General features: G+C 38.6%; 1 protein-coding gene across 1 annotated transcript in view; it reads right to left on the bottom strand.

Annotated features, from left to right (window-relative positions):
- The window catches only part of LOC119417934 (interleukin-6 receptor subunit beta-like), a 25,154-nt gene that overhangs the window by 5,341 nt on the left and 1,048 nt on the right, over positions 1 to 18,765 (bottom strand). The window contains exons 3-14 of the mRNA XM_037685182.1: positions 12,864 to 13,133; positions 11,309 to 11,441; positions 11,039 to 11,223; positions 10,844 to 10,959; positions 10,074 to 10,103; positions 7,530 to 7,671; positions 5,913 to 5,995; positions 5,583 to 5,799; positions 5,314 to 5,478; positions 2,070 to 2,171; positions 1,842 to 1,982; positions 1,617 to 1,757 (exon numbers count right to left, since the gene is read on the bottom strand). Of these exons, the coding sequence (XP_037541110.1) occupies positions 1,617 to 1,757; positions 1,842 to 1,982; positions 2,070 to 2,171; positions 5,314 to 5,478; positions 5,583 to 5,799; positions 5,913 to 5,995; positions 7,530 to 7,671; positions 10,074 to 10,103; positions 10,844 to 10,959; positions 11,039 to 11,223; positions 11,309 to 11,441; positions 12,864 to 13,133 (1,725 nt within the window). The remainder of the gene's footprint in view (positions 1 to 1,616; positions 1,758 to 1,841; positions 1,983 to 2,069; positions 2,172 to 5,313; positions 5,479 to 5,582; positions 5,800 to 5,912; positions 5,996 to 7,529; positions 7,672 to 10,073; positions 10,104 to 10,843; positions 10,960 to 11,038; positions 11,224 to 11,308; positions 11,442 to 12,863; positions 13,134 to 18,765) is intronic.

The raw sequence follows: 18,765 nt of genomic DNA, 5'->3' as shown, positions 1-18,765 counted from the left end.
ACATTAATCCCTCGTTCATCATGGGGGATCCATACCCTGAAGACCCGTGATAAGTGAAAAACTGCGAAGTAGGAAAAATAATACAAGTAATAAGTAGTATTTTATTTTATTATTTAAGTATATACTATAATATTAAGGTGTTTTAAACCCTTCCCACACTCTTGCAATATTCTAAACAATGTTTCTAAACTTTAACCGCTCTAAAAGAGCACAGACTGTCATGATTTCAGTTCTCAGCCTCCAGCTGCTCTCAGCCTCCAGCAAGCGCTCTTGGCCACGCCCACTTCTCCGCTCTGCAAGTTGAACAGCTGATAGCCGATTATCAGCTGCAGCAGGAAGTTTATCCTGCAGCAGTATGGGCTGCACAAATGTGCAGCATGTGCTAAATAATTCAGAATAATTTATTTTAAATAAAAATGCCATGCCGATCGTGCGGCTCATCCATCATTCAGCCAATAGTGTATCATGTCCAATCTTATTTTGAAAAACCGCGATAGAGATAGTCCGCGATAAACAAACCGCAAAGTAGCGAGGGACTACTGTATATATATATATATATATATATATATATATATATATATATTTTTTCCCCTTTGGCTGCTTCCTTCTTCAGGGTTCACCACAATGAACGAACTTGCACGAAGACCTGGCAGTTGATTTTACACCGGATGTCCTTCCTGACGCAATCACAGATCACCGAGGTACCACAGCCCTCTGTGTGGAGCAGAGAGATGCTATCTAGGGTGCCAGGGGGAGCAGATGGTGGGGGGTTAGGGTCTTGCACAAGAGAGCAGTGAAGTGGAACCACCCAAGTGGAACAAATTAGGCCAGCTGGGATTTTATTTTTATGTATATCTTCAGGAGAAAGCAGCACGAGAAGCTCAAGAAATACTACGGGCTGTTTGAGGAAATAGCGAAGTTGTGGAGAAACAAGGCCACAGTGGTCACTGGAGCCCTCAGGGCTGTGAAACCCAAAGTGAAAGAGTGGCTCCAATGGATCCCAGGACGAATCTCGGGGATCTTTGTCCAGGAGAGATCCTGGGCAGAAACATATCTAACATGTAACACGTCTAACAAGCTGCAACAAGCATGCAAAACATGTCAGCAGTGATTATGAAGGGTGAGTCACCATTACTGCTGCACTTGTGATCAATGGCTATTGACTTTCTGTCAGAGTTAGGGTCAGCCTGTTTTGTTCCAGTCTTATCAAGCAGCATCAGGAACAAACTGAGAATGAGACGCCAAGACAAACACTGATAGGTGCCGTACTGCTCCCAGCATCACATGAACACCCCTCAGGCGATTAATCTTATTCCCAGCAGCTTTAATTCTTCTGCTTATGAACTTTGAAGTACAGCATAACTTATTTTATTAGTCACAAAGAGGGAAACTGGCTGAGGAAGCAGCTGTCTTTCAAAAATAGTGTCTTTAGGTTCAAAAGGAAGATACAGGGATTGTGTCAGTTTTTAGGCCTTCTGAACAATTAAAGGGTGACGCCTGATGACACTGAATTTTTACAATTTGCACGTTTAGCTTTGTAAACTCAACACCTCTACAACTGCAATTTAAATAGCCAGAAGGCTTCAGCTAAAAACATACAATTAAACACAACTTACCATTTTTCTTGGTGGTAAAAAAACTTTTTTTGCTCATGGTAGTCCCATCGTGACCTTTGGCCTCAACAAAGACACTATACTGTGTCTCTGGCTTCAGATCCTTTAAAATGATGTTGTGGCTTTTTCCATCTACAGTAATATCTAAAACAAAAACATCACAAAACAGTTATGAATGCAAAATGTAAAGAAAAGTGCAAACCATACACCAGTTTGCAGTGAACTTACTGAGCAGTGATCCTTCATGCAGCTCATAGAAAACTGTGAAGGTAACAACAGCGCTGCACGTGTGCTGGGGCTTTGTGTCCCATTCCACAAAGGCACTTGTGTCGTACGTTTGCACATCTCTGATAGCAACATTCTCTGGAACTGTAGGAGTCATATATTTAAAATCCGACATTCAAGGTTGGAAATAATCATTAATTATGAGTTGTTAAAACAGCCTCAATGAATTACCTCCCAGGCTGGAGCATATCTGAAGAGCTTGTGTGCTTCGACCGGTTCTGTCATTGAGGAGGGGAGTCACAGTGATATTATACTGCGTTCTGTTCAATAAGTCTAAAGAAAAAAAGTGGGGACAAGTGTTTGCAGACAGGTAATTGGTCATTGAAGGATGGAAGGTACGATCTTTAAAAAATTATTGTAACAAACTGAGTCCCGTCAAGCAAAGCCAAAACAAGTCTTTCAATTCTAAATTTAAGTAGAATTCGAACCACAGAGAAAAATAAAGTCCACTCAAACTTGTGGTAGTTCTGGACTATGAAGACAAAAATACGATGAGATGTGAATAAGAGCCATACAGAACCAGAGAGGGTGGATGCTCTGATGAGAGCACTGAACTAATGAAGATAGCACAAAAAGTAAATAACTTGGTGTTTGGTTTAATAATAAACTTTATAATGTTGTAAAGCCTGTTTAATTAAAACATTTGTTGGGGAAATGCATTTGTGGGTTGAGAAGCAGGTTGCAACCATGAAAAACTTGCCAAATCTCTGCTAATTCCAAAAAGCTCATTTTGCTCTTGGCTCAGTTTTAGAGCTTTTGATATGTCAGGTGCTCACCTGTAAGAAACTAGTGGCAGTCCCACATTACCACAGCCATAATACATTGGCTGAGTGACAGCAAATACTGGTTGAGGGTGGGATGCCATCCTACAGCAGCGTGTGGCCAAGTAGGTGAGCAGCATAAGGAGGAGGTGCTGTGTATGGTTCTTCCACATTCTACTGATGCTACTTTGTTTTTTGATCACGTTTAGGTGTGTCTTGAGTGACAAGTTGTGCTTGTTAGTCTTCTGTCTGCATGAACATGGTAATTACTTCCATTTCTACAGATCAAATATGTTGGCTGTAGATGATGAGAAGCAGTAACGCACTGTCTGTGACTTGACTCACAGATTATCAACAATTTCCTGTGGGATCAACAAAGTTCTATCTTATCTTATCTTAAAATAAAAGTACATGCAAGGTGTGTGTTTTTGTCTGCTGATTTCTATTAAACTTCCTGACAGTACATACTTTATGTCATGAGACAGGAGTCAGTTACTTTAATGCAAGAATAACAAAAACAGCTAAAATGCACAACTATGTAGCTTTTTGGCCATTCCCCGACACCCCTCGAGAATGTTTATGGATCTCACCAGAGGGAACTGGCTGATTATTCCATCCTTATCAGAACTTCTATAGTACCTCCGGGAGCGTCCTTGGACACTCTCACACTTGTCGTCCCCCCTCCTGCGGAATGTATATGTCACCATATCTTCAAAGTTCATATGTCACCATGTGCTTGTATGTGTGGGATGTTTTTTTCATTATCAGGGTCTTTCTTCTCAGCCAAGAAGAAAGAGTTTGATGGGATTTTTTTTTTGCCTCCAAATCCTACGTGTTCACTTTCACTACTTTTTTCTCTGTCTAAACAAATCTCACTTGTAAATGAGTCTTCGAGGCTCAATGTGATTTATTTATCTGTCTAAATTCATTCATTCAGCCTTTTATTTAAACAGATAAGTCACATTGAGCCTAGAAGACTCATTTACAAGTGAGATCTGTTTAGACAGACAAAAAGTAGTGAAACTGGACACATGTAGGAATTGGAGGTGAAAAAATTCCCATCAAACGTTTTCTTCTTGCCTGAGAAGAAAAACTCTGATATTAAAAAACACCTCGCACAAACAAGCTCATAGTGACGTAGACATTCTGCAGAGGCGGGGGGGAGATGACGAGAGCAGTGAGCATGTCCATAGACGCTCTCAAGCGCACAGTAAGAGTTCTGATAAGGATGGAATAATCAGCCAGTGTCCTCCGGTAAGATCCGTAAACACTCTCGAGGGATGTCATGGAATGGCCAAGGATAACGTCTATGAGAATCCAAGAGTCCTGAAATGATGACACAATGTTTGTTTGGCTGGTTTCATCTGGTTATCAGTTGGAAATTCCTCAGGGAGGGGGTGATGAGCATCAGATCACATGTTCTCCAAGTGAATTCAGATAAGATGGTCTTCAAGGCCAGCCAAGTGAGCCAAATTCAGATAAATGCCTAGATGTTTTGGGGTCAGGCAGAACTTAATGACATCTGCCTTGAGTCTGTGTTGGTTCACTCAGTTCCAAAATGTCCAAATTACATGGCCACACCGATGGAACGTGCCTGAGTAAAATCCCCACGATCTGATCCATTCTGCTCAAAGCATTTGAGTCTGGGTACTCGAGGCACGAACCAAGCCATCATATAGGCAAACAGCGTGATCGGGTCCAAATTTGCTGCCAACAAATTCCTTGATTGTTGATAAAACCAGCAACCAGCCAAATCCAAAAAGCAGGAACCATTTATCGTAAATCCAATTAAATGTGCGTCCTTAAAATCCACAATGGCAGCAGAGATAGACACATCATTAAGTCTTCAAGTCGATGAGATATTCAGCTGCGTGCGTGCCAACAGGGCAAATCGGCTCGCCTAAAGCCTGTCTTCTCTTCGAAGAAATGTTATCAATTGTGTTGAGGGACCAACTGATCAAAAATCAAAATTGATCAAAACAAGTCCATAATTATGGTTCAGAAGACATGCAAGAGAGGCTCAGAAGCAGTTTCACACAGACAGAGCAGCAAAGCAAAGCGGAGAGGGGGGGGAGGGGAAAAGCGTCCAATCACGGCAAGAGCAAATGGTGAATGGTACAAAATAAAGATTGAATGAATTAATTAATTTATACTTGTGAAACATTGACTAAAACAATAATTTTGTTAAGCTTTTTGAAGATATTACACATATTGGACATGTTAGACTTTGCTAAAACATGTGCGGTTCTAAAATTTGTGGAAACTATCTGCTGCGAATGCTTGGGGAACACTTTCAATTAGTGTTCTGTTAGTTGTGATCCGATAGCACAAAAAACTGGGACCTGATCCTGCAGCTTTTTCTTTCTTTTTTTTTTAAAGAGTCAAGCTGTGAAGCAGTGCATTATGTCGTAAGCCACAGTTCTTGAAAACCTTTATAAACTGATGAAATTTTCCCAGGAAATGCTTTACACGGCAGCTTTTAACTCGCAGTTTCAGAAATGAATCCACTACTTTCTTCACTCGGTCTATAAACAATGACGTGCTGATGATCAAAGATAAATGAGAGAAAGCATCACTTCATGTAAGATTGTTTTCCCTCCATCATCCATTTCTCTATCGCACATTCCATTTGTCTTTTGCATCCGTCAACATACCAAACAGAGTTGCATTAGCGAATGTGCTCTTCTTCCAATCGTACTGATCTCCATTATGGGTCCAGTCAATTACGTAACCACTGACAGGCTGAACAGGCGCCGTCCAGCTGACCTTCGTAATGCCCTCGTGTGTTAAGGCTTGGATGTCATTAATTTGTGGAAGGCCTGCCAATGAGATTAACTCAATAACTTAACACCAAACGTACATCAAGACAAAGTGCTGCTTTAGTAAAACAATCAAAATGTTCATCTGCAGAAATAAAACTCACTCTCTTCAACATTTGGAACATAAACAGACTTCTCTGCAAGCAGGCCTTCATTGCTGGAAACTGTGAGGTAGAATCTGTGTGCACGTTGGTCCACTTCAATGTCACAAGTTGAGCTGCCACATGATGTATGCGTATAATTTCCCATGATGCTGTGCTTTGTGTAGGAAGTCTGTTTAATGGTGTAGGAAAAAGGCTCTTCACACATTGAAGGAATGCCCTAAATGAAACAGAGAGGAGTAAGATAACAGCTCAGGGTTAGTGAGATGCAAACAGTTACAATTTAAGTTTCAAACAGAAGAAAGAATGCTTCAAAACCAGAAGTTTTGTTACCGTCCACATGAGATGAACTTTTCTTTTTCCATTTTGCCTTTCTGCAGCCACTTTTCTCCACAGGTGCAGCCTGACGTGACGCTCTGGAGAACATTCAAATACAATACGCCAAAATTATCGCACTGGAACAGACGTGCAGACACACGAGTCTTACCGGACTGTGTTTGAACTAGAGCCAAGGAAAGGGAAAGCACGATCACTTTCACATTTGGAACTAAAAGCAAAACAGCCCGGAGCTCATAGCAACCACTGCAAACAATCCTTATCGCCGAATAAATCGCCGTAAGGTTTGGGGTTTCCAGGAAACTGTTGTGGAAACGACACTCTGGATTGCAAAACCCCTTTTGTTGTGAGTAAATATAACGGTGGGTTGGGCGAGATTTGCTAACCGTCATCAGGTTTAGGATTCTTTCAAACGGGATCAATATATTGTCCCTATAATATCAACTTTTAGTTGCAGGGTTTGCATCACAGGTTGGAACTGGAATATCTATTTGGCATTTTTACCTTCAAAACACTGCGAGGACACACTCAAAGCTCTTTCCTTTTGGTGTAAACTTTATTTACTTAATCAGATTTGTGTTAGCCATCCCCATGGTTGGATTTCTTCAATGATATGCATATTCAAACATATTTAAATAAAACTGACTGGACTGTAAAATTAGAATTAGGGTCCGCTTTTATTTGTGTTAAAGTATAGTATAATATTTGGGGACTGTCATTGCAACGCATAGGAGAGCAATGCCTTGCAAATAACCTATTATTCTACATCTAATAAGCATTTCTTTCTTTCTTTCTTTTTACTATTACTTTCACTGGCGATCGAAGTTACCATGGCGACATATTTTGCTAACAAAGATGCCATATTTCCCCATAGGAAATGAATGAGAGAAAACTCCTCACACTAACTGCTGCTGTCAAGTCACATTAGAGTGTAGAGCTCCCTGAAGAAAACAGAAACTTACTGTTGGATTTGTTTGAAACTCACAGAAAGTAATCATCAGATAAATGTCTAGAAGTGAATAACATTTGGAGCCATTTTGATTCAAGATGGCTGCCACAGCTACCTCAGCAAACACAAAAGTGACCATAACTCGGTCATTCTTTGAGATATTGAGCTGAAATTTAGTATGGTTGTAGCTGAGAGTGCATTGTTATACATTCCTAATGCAAATCAAATATCCAAGATGGCCACCTTAGCTAAAAGAGAAAAATGCGATAACTCGGCCATTTCTAGAGCAATTCAGCTTAAATTTGGTATAGTAGTATAACAATAGTATAATGATAGTATAATGATATAGTATAATGATATAGTATAATGATAAAGTATAATGATATAGTATAACGATATAGTATAATGATATAATATAACAATATACTAGTATAATAATTCCTATCGCATACTGAATCCAAATAAAAAGTCCAAGATGGCTGTCTTAGCTAAAAAGGAAACAATATGATAACTCAGCCATTTTAAGAGCGATTCAGCTGAAATTTGGTATATTGGTAGCTAAGAGCGACCCCAAACACATAGTACTGTCAAACCAACAATTTAAATTGGCAGCAGCATGGCAGTCCCCGTCAAAGTTTCTCCAGGAACTTTCTAGTTTCTCTTACTGTTTAGTTTGGTCTGAATAGTTTTGTCCGGGCTCCAATCGCTCCAAAGACCCAGTTCCTGGGCGCACCGGACTGAAATATTGTAGATAACGCACGATGCCACTTCTTTGATACTGATGCTCCGATTAGTTGTGGAAACCATCTGTATTGCAAACAAAAAAAAAAAGGTTTTGTTTCGAACATCTTATTTTTGAGGTTGTCTAAAAAAAGATTTCAAACACTCCAAATGTTTATAACATGGTTATACTGAATTCTTACAGTTGAACTTGGGGAATTTAATCAGCAAAAACACTGGCTAATTATGAAAATACAAGTTATAATATTACACCTTTAATAATAAGGAAGTCAAATAAATTGTGACAATATACTAACAAAAGTATTCTGAAGGACATAAATACATACATTATCCAAGTGTGTGGAATAGAATAATATATTTCTTAACCTACATGTTTTGCTTTAAATTATCACCTTCTATAGGAGTCGCCACATCAAATAAACATGCCAAAATATTTGGCAAATGTTTTACACCAGATGTCCTTCCTGACACAAACTGGGCTCAAACCCATGACCTAAGGACTACGAGACCACGACACTAACCACTGAGCTACTGTGGTCATTTCTTAACCTACATAAAATGGAGAAATTAAATAATGTTCATATATTGAATGTAACTACGTAAACCTTAGACGGCTTGTTGTATTAATATATGCATTATTTGTTCTTTGGTGAATGTAAAAACTCTATGGTTGTTTTTTGTTTGTAGAATGTGAGTTTATTTTTGTTTTCTTTTGCTTTCAGTTTGGAGCTTAAAAAAAATAATAATGTAGCATGGCATCTTCCACTAGTTATCTGTAGGGCTACCTAACGGAAGTTAATCCATTGCTAATGAAGGAATCTTTATGTAACATTTTTGTATTAATCTCATTTTTATCCTAAAACTATGTTAACCTTTTTAAACAAAGGGTAAAGAGTGGGAGCACAGCAGTTGATGGTTATGGAAAACATGCCAGGTGGTGCACGTCAATATACATCACTGCGTATGGGTCTATGTAACTATGAACAGCGGTATGTAGTTACGTAGACCCGTATGTAGTGACATGTAGGGCCAGTCTTCTCCTAATCTTCTCCTGTTTCCTGGATTTCGTGCAAAAAATCTGAAGCTCTTGACCGTGACCTCTGTAAGTGGCTTCAAACATCTGCTAAGTTCATGGGAAAAACCAGTGCAGACATGTTCCTGTTTTTAGTTTTCTACATTGCTTTAAATCTAGCAGTTTTTGTTTCATTTTATTAATACCATTTCCTTGTATCCGTTCGTCTCAATTTGTATGCTTTTTATGATTGTCTACTGTTGTCATCACTCGTTGTTAAAATTAGGTTTCTCTTGTAAATGAGTCCCCATGGCTCAATGGGATTAACCTGCATAAATAAAGGTTGAATGAATAGAGATCATATCTTTCCAGTTTTAGCTTCTCTCCATTCTCCATCCTGTCAAATTCAGAATTGAATTCAATATCTTACTTCTAACATACAAAGCTCTCAACAACCTAGACCCATCTTATATTACAGATCTTACTGTTCCATATTTTCCTAACAGAGCACTCCACTCTCAGACTGCAGGTTTACTTGTGGTTCCTAGAGTTTCCAAAAGCAGAATGGTAGGCAGAGCTTTCAGCTATCAGGCTCCTCGCTTGTGGAATCAATTTCCAATTTCTGTCTGTGAGGCTGACACCTTGTCTACTTTTAAGATTAGGCTTTTTTAGTCTTTCCTTTTTGATAAATCCTATAGTTAGGGTCGGCTTGGGTTTCATGAGCTATTCCTTAGTTATGCTGCTATAGGTTAGACTGCTGGAGGACATATAGTGACCACATTTCCTCAGATGAATAGTTTGCATTTGTAATTACTGTATTTCTATCGTAACATGTTATTATATATTTTTTTAATCTTTCTTCCTAAAGACCTGCTCGCCTCCATTCTGGACCTGCCATTCTGTGTCCGTTTCTCCTTCCTGTCCTCTCAAACCCAAACGGTCAAAGCAGATGGCCGCTTGTCCTGAGCCTGGTTCTGCTGGAGGTTTCTTCCTGTTAAAAGGGAGTTTTTCCTTTCCACTGTTGCCTTTGTGCTTGCTCAAGATGGGAGACTGTGACAAAGTGAAGACTCAGCACACTCTGCTGCTTCCTTAGATAGAGAACTTTTACTAATTGACTTTTTATGTATGTGAATGCTTTTGTACACTGCTTTGAGATGACTTCTGTTGTGACTTGGTGCTATAGAAATAAACTGATTTGAATTGAATTGGATTGAGTTGACATCATTAACGGCTCTTTGAGACAAACAAATACAGTTTCTGTTAAAATGCCATTGATTCCATCTCTACTGAAGCTGTAGGGTAAGTTGTGTCAGGAAGGGCATATGACATAGAACAGTTGCTAAATCTTTCATGCGAGTTTGCTCGCTGTGACGACAACTGAAGAAGGGAGCAGCTTAAAAAAATACAACATTTATTGTCATACATTTTCTAAAAGAGCATATTGTTTTTATCTTACCTTTGGGGTTTCATCATTTGGCAATGATGCCTGGATCAGAAAAAATACATAAATTGATTAATTAGCAACAAGCAGTGTTAAAAAAAACTTGAAAAATACAAAAACAGCTTTTATAGTTTTTTACCCTTTAATCTACATTAGTAACAGCAAAAAGTAACTAAGGAGGATATTTTTCTGCATGTGGCTGTTGACTAGTAGTCAGTAAAAGTTACAAAGCAGAAAAAGATACAAGATGAAAGTCAGTTCACCGGATCGCTCGGTAATTTTACACAGCAACACTTCGTTGAGCCAAACTAAACTGTAGTTACACAGACTATTATGATTTTTATTTATTTATATTTGTCTTTGCATTTTTTGTATTGGCTGATAATATGTTTTTAATATCATTATTTATTCATTAATTATTATTATTATTATTTTTATTTGCCTGTCGAAAGTCATAATATGGTAAATTCTCCATCTGTAAACTCTCTTATGATCCACTCAAAATAATTTAACTAAATTTCATTCACATTATGCATCATCACTTGACGGAGTATCATGTATATTTTTAATCACCCGAGCTTCAAGGTTAAGGTCACAAATCAAGGTCAAATGTTATTCAAGGTCTCCATGTCTGGTCCATTGCTATAGATGGCTGTATAATTGTTTGTCGACAGATTTATAATGTGCCGTATGCAAAACTCTCTCTTTTTCATGACCATATTTGAAATTCTGGCATTCATATTTGGTTTTAATTTTTTTCAGGAACAGTCTTCTGAAGTTCATACCTTGTAGTATTTGACTTGACAGAAGCACATGTACGCATCACTGCACGGTCTTCGCCACGTAACTTCCAGATGATCTGAGGAGGGAGTCACCTTTACCATTGGGGGGTTAACCTTTACTGAGGGAATGAATCAGCAAGGTGATTAAAACTCAAAGAGATCATTAGGGTATGTTTGATGAAAACTTATGTTACTTACTTATGTGTTCAGGGTCAAATTCAAAAGGATCGGAGTCCGCCTTCCATGCGGCTGTTCTAGCTCTGACAATAACAATGTGGTTATCAAAAAGGCTTAAATGTCCAGATAGACTGATATCTTTGTACGTGCAGTTCGTTACTCGTGAGATGCAAATTTCAGTCAGCGAAGGCGTTTTTGAAGATGTACTGAAAGACATACATATACTATTGTAAATATTTAAAGAGACTAAAGGGTCGTATAGAAAGAAAGATATTAAAAAATTGAAAGTACCCCATAAGTACGGTGTAGTTTATTTTTTTTGAAGGACTTGTAAGATGATCCCATCTGCAGGTGAAGAGCTCGGGGACACCAACTGACTCTTGGTTTTTATAATGCAACACACACGATACATTGTTGGGCCTTGCTATAAAGAAAAACACATAAAGAGATTGCGGGTAATCTCACAACAAGAATGAACAGCCATGTTAATTAGAGAAATTGCATTTCCTGCACAAATGCTGTGTGAATGCTTATTGCTGAAAAACTTGCTGAAAACACATGTAATTACGGTAGTTAAAAAAACATGCTGAAATGGAGCTGAAATGGAATAACAAGCCTACGTTAGCAGAAGAACGCAGAAAGAACACATATCTGCTTAATTATTTTAAAATAAGTAGAAATGATCATAAAAATTAGGAAATCAGCTAAAAAAATCTGAAAATTGCTAATTGCTGAAAAGTAACTGAAAAGGCAGAAAGAAGCTTAAACTACCAGAAGAAAGTGGAAGGCGCTGAAATGAGCTAAAAAAAAATGTGGAATTAGATGAAAAAGCTAAATTTGGCACAAACAGATAAAAACTAACTGAAATAGCAGAAAAAGCTGAAACTAGCAGAAAAAAGCTGAAGGGAGTATAACAAGCTGCAATTAGCGTAAATAATTTAATTAGGCTCAAAGTAGCAGAAATTACCAAGCAACACTTGAATTGATCAGAAAACAGCTAAAATTAGCTTTAAAAAAAGTAGCTGAAAATCTAGAACTAGCTTCAGTTAGCATAAGAAAGTAGAAAGAACAAGTTTGCCCAATTAAGCTGAAAGAAGCAAAAATGAGCACCAAAAAAAAGGAAATTATCTGAAAAAAGCTGAAATGAGAAAAAAAAACAGCTAAAAAGTAGCTAAAAAGCAGAAAGAATCTGAAATTATAAGAAGGAAGAGGAGACAGCACATTTTTGCTGAATTGGGCTGAAAACACTTGAAATGAGTGCAAAAATTTGGAATTAGCTGAAAAGCTATAAGTAGCATACAAACAGTAGCTGAAATAGTAGAAAAGCTGAAACTTGCAGAAGAGGGCTGAAAGGAGCATAATCAGCTGAAATTAACAGAAAGAAGTTAGAAGAAGCACAAAAATGTAGTTTGCAAAAGAAATCTGAAATGAGCAAAAAACAGCTGAAAAACAGCTGAAAATAGCTAAAAATAAAAGTTTAAATTTGCACAAGGATGCTGAAAGAAGCTGAAACAGAACAAAATGTGAAAGGAGCAGTAAACGATTGTAAACAGATCTAAAGATTGGAAGGATGTAACATGAGCTCAATTAATTTTCTATGAGAAAAAAATGGCAGGAAAGGCTAAATATTTAAAAAAAAAAAGCTAAAGTTGCACCAATACCAAAAGTCATAGCAGGATTGTGATGAAAGAGCTGAACATTTTGATATATGATTTGTTGAAATAGCACAAAAATTGTTGAACAAGAAAGAAGCTGAAAAACATATGGAAGAAAAATGAATTACAATAGTGTGAATGCTGCTTAAACATTCACACTATTAACAATCTAGAAAACAGTGACATCTTACAGAAGGTTTTGATGGTGGTGCCACCGAGTACTTGATGCGTACGTGAGCTGTGACACTCCAGCGTTGCACTCGAGTCGGTGACGTTCTTCAGTGACAACTCGGTGTGCGTTGAGTTAATACGGGTCGACAAAAGTTCACTGACGGGCTTGTTGTTCAGGGTCCAAAGGATTTTTCCGCTCACACATGAAGACTGGCACATTATCTTGACACTGGAACCCACTTCGATGTGCACGTCTTTGGGTTCGACATTGCAGATGTTGTAACGCTGGCCTGCATGGAATTAAAATGGTTTTGAAGGAAAACTTTCTAAATGTGATGGATTGTGCACTCTGTAAGTAGCACTGTTTTCTCAAATGCAGTCATTGAATGAAGTCATTCATGTAAGTAGAAAACATGAACAATCAGTTTCTGTTTCACAGAAAGGTTAGTGAGGACCACAAACACGTGCACAAAAACAAAACTCTAACAGTAAAAACTGAAATGGTATTATTGCAATTTCCTGCTTGAACTTTAGATCGTTTCCAAGGAGAGAAGTGGGGTCTAAAAGTATGAGAATCTAAAACAGGGCTATTCAACTGGTGGCCCAGGGGCCACATCTGGCCCACTGGTTAGCTCAGTTCGGCTAAATAAAAAGGTTTAAAAGCTCAGTCATCCAGGTAGATAAATCACAAAAAAAAGGTTAACACACACACTCGCTCTCGAGCAAGACGAATGCTTTTTCTTCCCTCTCCTGCCTTCCTCCTGCTTTTTTGCTCTTTGTCCTAGTTTCTATTTACACATCTTCTGAATCGTAAATTACTGCTATGGATCTGGACTTTCAACGCAGTTGATACATTTTTTTTCAACCAAGCGACAGAGTCCTGGAGAGCCCTCGTACCCCGCTGAGTCGCATGCAGCAGGGTATGTCATGGATCCGTGGGGAGAGTGGAAAATGTTGTGCCTTGTCTCAGGAGGATGCCGAAGATTTATACATCATTGGATTCTGCTTTTTGGCACCGTCCGATACCTATGTTATCGGCTATTAAGGAAGACGACGGCAAAGCTGCCGACCTTATGTGAAGGATTAGAGATTGGAGCTCTCAGACTCAGCTTATTTACGAGCTCAACCGTAAGATGGAAGCGATTTATAAGAATCGTAAGCCACTTGCGACTTCTGGAACTTGCCAGCATGTTGGGGTTGACCTTGGAGGAAGCTACTAAGCACGGACCAGCGGAAAGCCCACAAATCTGGCCATTTTGGAACATCGAAAGTACAAGAAGAACTCAAGGCTGATGAGAAAAAAACAGTCTGCCTGCACACAAAAAAACTGTGACTTATCTGAATCTGGTCTCTCTGTTCAGCCTTGAAGTAGGCCAACTTATCAAATGTCTCCTGGGGATGTGTAAACTTAGAAGGCTCTGCTCTATCCACCCCCCGCACACACACAAACATCAAGAACTTCTGTGAACGCTTATTGGAGCTGTACCGGCTGACATTAACATCTTATCAGGACTATGGTGCTATATGGAAGTGCTTCATGGACAAATCTCACCGTTTTGTCGTCAAGTGCATATATGTAATGTGTCTATAAATGTGCTGCTGGTAGAGTTTTTTGATGTCTTAAATCATGTCCGGACAAGGACAAGGTGTGAAGAGATCTTTTAATACCACTATTTTATCCTCATGGTCTTTCCTCTTTTCTATCTAAAAAATAAGGGGCCGTGCTCCTAGGAGCTGCAGCCACGTGCACTCTGCCCATCGTTCGGACGACTGTATGGAATTTAATGTTGCTGTACTTTGGTGCAATGATAATAAAGCTTGTTCTGATTCTGATCAGTCTGAGGCCTGCCAAGCCAGACCTGTCTTATAAATAGCACCTCCTTGATGCGTTTCAAGCCAGACCTCTGTGGAATTCCCAAAAACTAGCTGGCTTGAAACACATCAAGGAGGTGCTATTTATAAGACAGGTCTGGCTTGGCAGGCCTCAGACTGATGAAGTCTTTCGGATGAAAGACGAAACATTTCTCCCCCCCAAAAAACAGTCCAGATGACATGATTTAACCCTTTTTTGTCCCATCAGTAAGTTCATTTAAATTAAAACTTGATCTTAAATTGTAAATAAGTTACACATTGACATTATACGTTCTGAATGCCTGACCCCGAGCTGTTTACTTTCGGTCCTTGTTTTAGTTTTCCTGCATATGTTTGTCGTCACTCTTATACAGCTGAATTATTTTCTCTCCTCACCAGATTGTCTTCGTTCTTAAAGATCTGCCTTCCAGCCTAAAATCCTTGAAAGATCATTATGGTGTGTAATTGCAACAATTCAAAATTACGGATTAAGATTTACCCCAAAATTACCTACCTTTGCAGCCAACAGTAAATATAATTTACTACATCTCATTGCACTTAAATACGTGCTTATCTACCAGTTTTTGGTTCCAGTCATTTGTATTTCTTTACATTTAGACATGTGAAAGTGTAAACCAGAATGACTCCTGGTAATATTCTGGTTATGATCCAGATTTTCACGTTTATACAAATGACTTTGGTCACCATGATGTTCTGGCTAATGTGAAGTATTACAGAACATTCTAATGGGGGCTTTACACAGAACAGTCAGAGTGATGACATCCTCTTCCTCATATTCATTGGAACGCGGCTAAAAAGAGACATTAGATCTGAATAGTTATATGTTCTTGTTCTAGTTGTGCCGTTTTCTTTCCTCCAGTCTAAAAAGTCTGCATTAATGAGCCTCTTAGCGATTATATTTTACATCTGCACGAAACAGTTGTTTAAAACATCCGGTTTAAAGTTAATGTTTCAAACTGGATGGATGGATGGATGTAGGCTGCACAGCATATCAAAAATCGATCATAATAGTGTATCAGTAAGCACAATATCAAGATGACAAAATATTGCTTGGGCTGCAACAAATGACAGGTCATCACATTTCAAGTGCAATGCATTCATGTTCTGCTGCTAAGAACATATTTAATACAACATCACAATAATATAGCCAGTTTTTCTATTATTGTGTAGCCTTAAAGAATGGATGAATGATTAATGGTTTTCAGGAAATTACCATAAATGTATTTTTTTTTTTTAGATTAATCTTTTATTTTAAGTGCACAAGAGCAAAGCCCCCCCAAAAAAATCCAATCTTTTTGTTCAGTTAAGCTGATATCAGTGTAAACTCGCTCTTGCTGCAGGTGTTTTAACTGTCTGTCCTCTCCGATGTTGTAGTGTGCTGTACAAGGGACGTAACAAGACTGAACCAACTTATTAGAAGGTTCTGGTTCTGTGGTGGGCACGGACTACTATCTACTACTACTACGGCTACTAACAAGAACTCGCAGGTTTGAACACATTACTCCGGTTCTGTCCTCCCTTTACTGGCTTCCTGTGCATGTCAGGATTGATTTTAAAATTCTTCTGCTGACATTTAAGTGTGTTAATGGCCTTGCACCCTCATACCTCTCTGACCTCCTTCATCCTTATACTCCTTCTCGGACCTTGAGTTCATCAGACTAGCTGCTTTTGGCCGTACCAAAAACCAGGCTGAAGCTCAGAGGAGATTGTCGTTTTCAGTCATGGGCCCTAAACTCTGGAACAATCTGCCCATCAACATTCGACAGGCCACCTCAGTCTCTATTTTTAAATCTCTACTCAAAACACAGCTGTACTCATCGGCATTTAACACAGTGTGATCTCATTTGGTATTTCGTTGTTGATGACTGTGTCCATCCATTTTGCTTTTACTCCCTGACATTTAACGCAGGGTGATTTGATTTAGCATCTCATTGTTTCTAATTATATTCCATGGTTTTATGCTTTTATTTATGTTGCTGTAATATCATTGTTATTAATATTTGATGCTGCGATCTTTTTTGGTAAGCACTTTGATAACAGTTACTGTTTTAAATGTGCTATATAAATAAATGTGACTTGACTTGACGGACCTGGACTCAGCAAGAAGGGGGAGTAGTGGCGCAGAGGTTAGAGAAGATGGGCCTGTGATCGGAAAGTCGCAGGTTCAACTCCCGGTACTGTCAACATCAAAAGGTGGGTGGAAAAGGTGAAACACCCACACCTGCCTCCACCCTCATTCACCCCACTCTGGGTCCCTGAGCAAGGTCCTTAATCTCCACCATCTGCTCCCTAAACAGGTCTCTCTTGAAAACGAGTTCTCGTGACTCAATGAGACTACCTGGATAAATAAAGAGTAGATGAAAAAAATAAGAAAAAAGAAGCCGAGAGGAGATATTCTAGACAACACCGAGCACCCTCTGTAGAGTTCGATCATCAGGCAGAGGAGTGAGATTTGATGTCACTAACTTGACAGAAAGACTTAAGAACCCCTTTGTCACACACACACACCCTTCCCATACGGTCGGCTGTATAACACCTCTCAGCTGTGCCTGTTTCTAAATCTATTATATTATTCTATTAAGTCAGTAGTGCTCAATCCTGGTCCTCGAGCGCCACGACCCAGCATGTGAGATGTCTCTCTCCTTTGACACACCTGGAAGGAACAAGTGACTAACAGGCTTCTGTAGAACTTTAAGAGCTGATGAAGACCTGATGAAGACATGATGAAGAGCTGATGAAGACCTGATGAAGACCTGATGAAGACCTGATGAAGAGCAGGGAAACAACTAAAACATGATGGATAGTGACCCTCAAGGACCAGGATTGGACAGAACTGCATTAAGTCTACAGAATAAAATCAGTCTCTGTCTGTCTGTCTGTCTGTCTGTCTGTCTGTCTGTCTGTCTGTCTGTCCATCTATCTATCAATATAATATACATGTCTTTTTACTTTTGCTTTGCTTACTTTGAACTTTTTTACTTTTCGTGCAGTTGTATAGGCGTAGGAATTCTTATATATTATTATTATTATTAATATTATTTATTATTATCATGAATTATTAGTATTTATTTACTTTCTTAGTGGGGTTCAGTAAAAGTTTTAATGAAAATTTTTTAAAGGCAACATCTACACAGCAGACATTTAATGCTTGAACATCTTGAATAGCAAAAACATGCATGTTAGGCTGATTGGTAACTCTAAATTGTCCCTAGGTGTGAGTGAGAGAGTGAATGGTTGTTTGTCTCGTTTGTCTCTGTGTGGCCCTGTAATGGACTTGAAACCCGTCCAGGGTGTACCCCGCCCCTCGCACAGTGATTGCTGGACATGGGCACCGGCGACCCCCGTGACCCAAAATGGAATAAGCGAGTAAAGATAATGGACGGATGGATATCTTGAATAGGTGACAATAAATTAAAACACAAACATCATGAGACACCATATCCAGATTATTATTGAAAATGTTCAACTTTTGATGAGTTTATGTAAACAAGAAGCTAAAATTGACAAAGTTTCATGGTTTCATTTCGTTTTATTAATTTATGTACTTATTTTGGTTATTTGGATCGGCGCAAATTCACATTAGACGCTGTCTTATTCATTTAAGTTGGTTTCAAGGCTTTTGGTTTGTTTGTTTTGTTGTAAAAACACTACATCCTAGCACTTGAGACACTCAAAACTGTATTTTTTTTCTGCTGTATTATGTTATTTCAAACTAGAAACATCATGAGACTGTCAATCATCTGTTCCATAACATGTAGTCTATTAAAAAAAAATCATCTGGGAAGTGAAATACACATGTTGGAATAAATCAACTATTTTTTGAATCATTAAAATAATAATAACTATTATAATAAAGCTGATGTTTTTTCATTTTGTTTTTGTTATATGATTTAAAACCCATGATGAACATGAAATCAAAACAAAAGCAGCATTTCCTTCCAAAAACTCCCCCAAACTGACCGACTGAACTAGTTCATATAAAGTTCAGTTTATTCAGTTTATTCACACACACACACACACACACACACACACACACACACACACACACAC

This window comes from Nematolebias whitei, chromosome 12 (genome assembly GCF_014905685.2).
Source record: "Nematolebias whitei isolate Nwh7 chromosome 12, NemWhi1, whole genome shotgun sequence".
In the NCBI taxonomy this organism is placed as follows: Eukaryota; Metazoa; Chordata; class Actinopteri; order Cyprinodontiformes; family Rivulidae; genus Nematolebias; species Nematolebias whitei.
The sequence above is the reverse complement of the archived record's forward strand: the minus strand, read 5'-3'. Positions and strand labels throughout refer to the sequence as shown.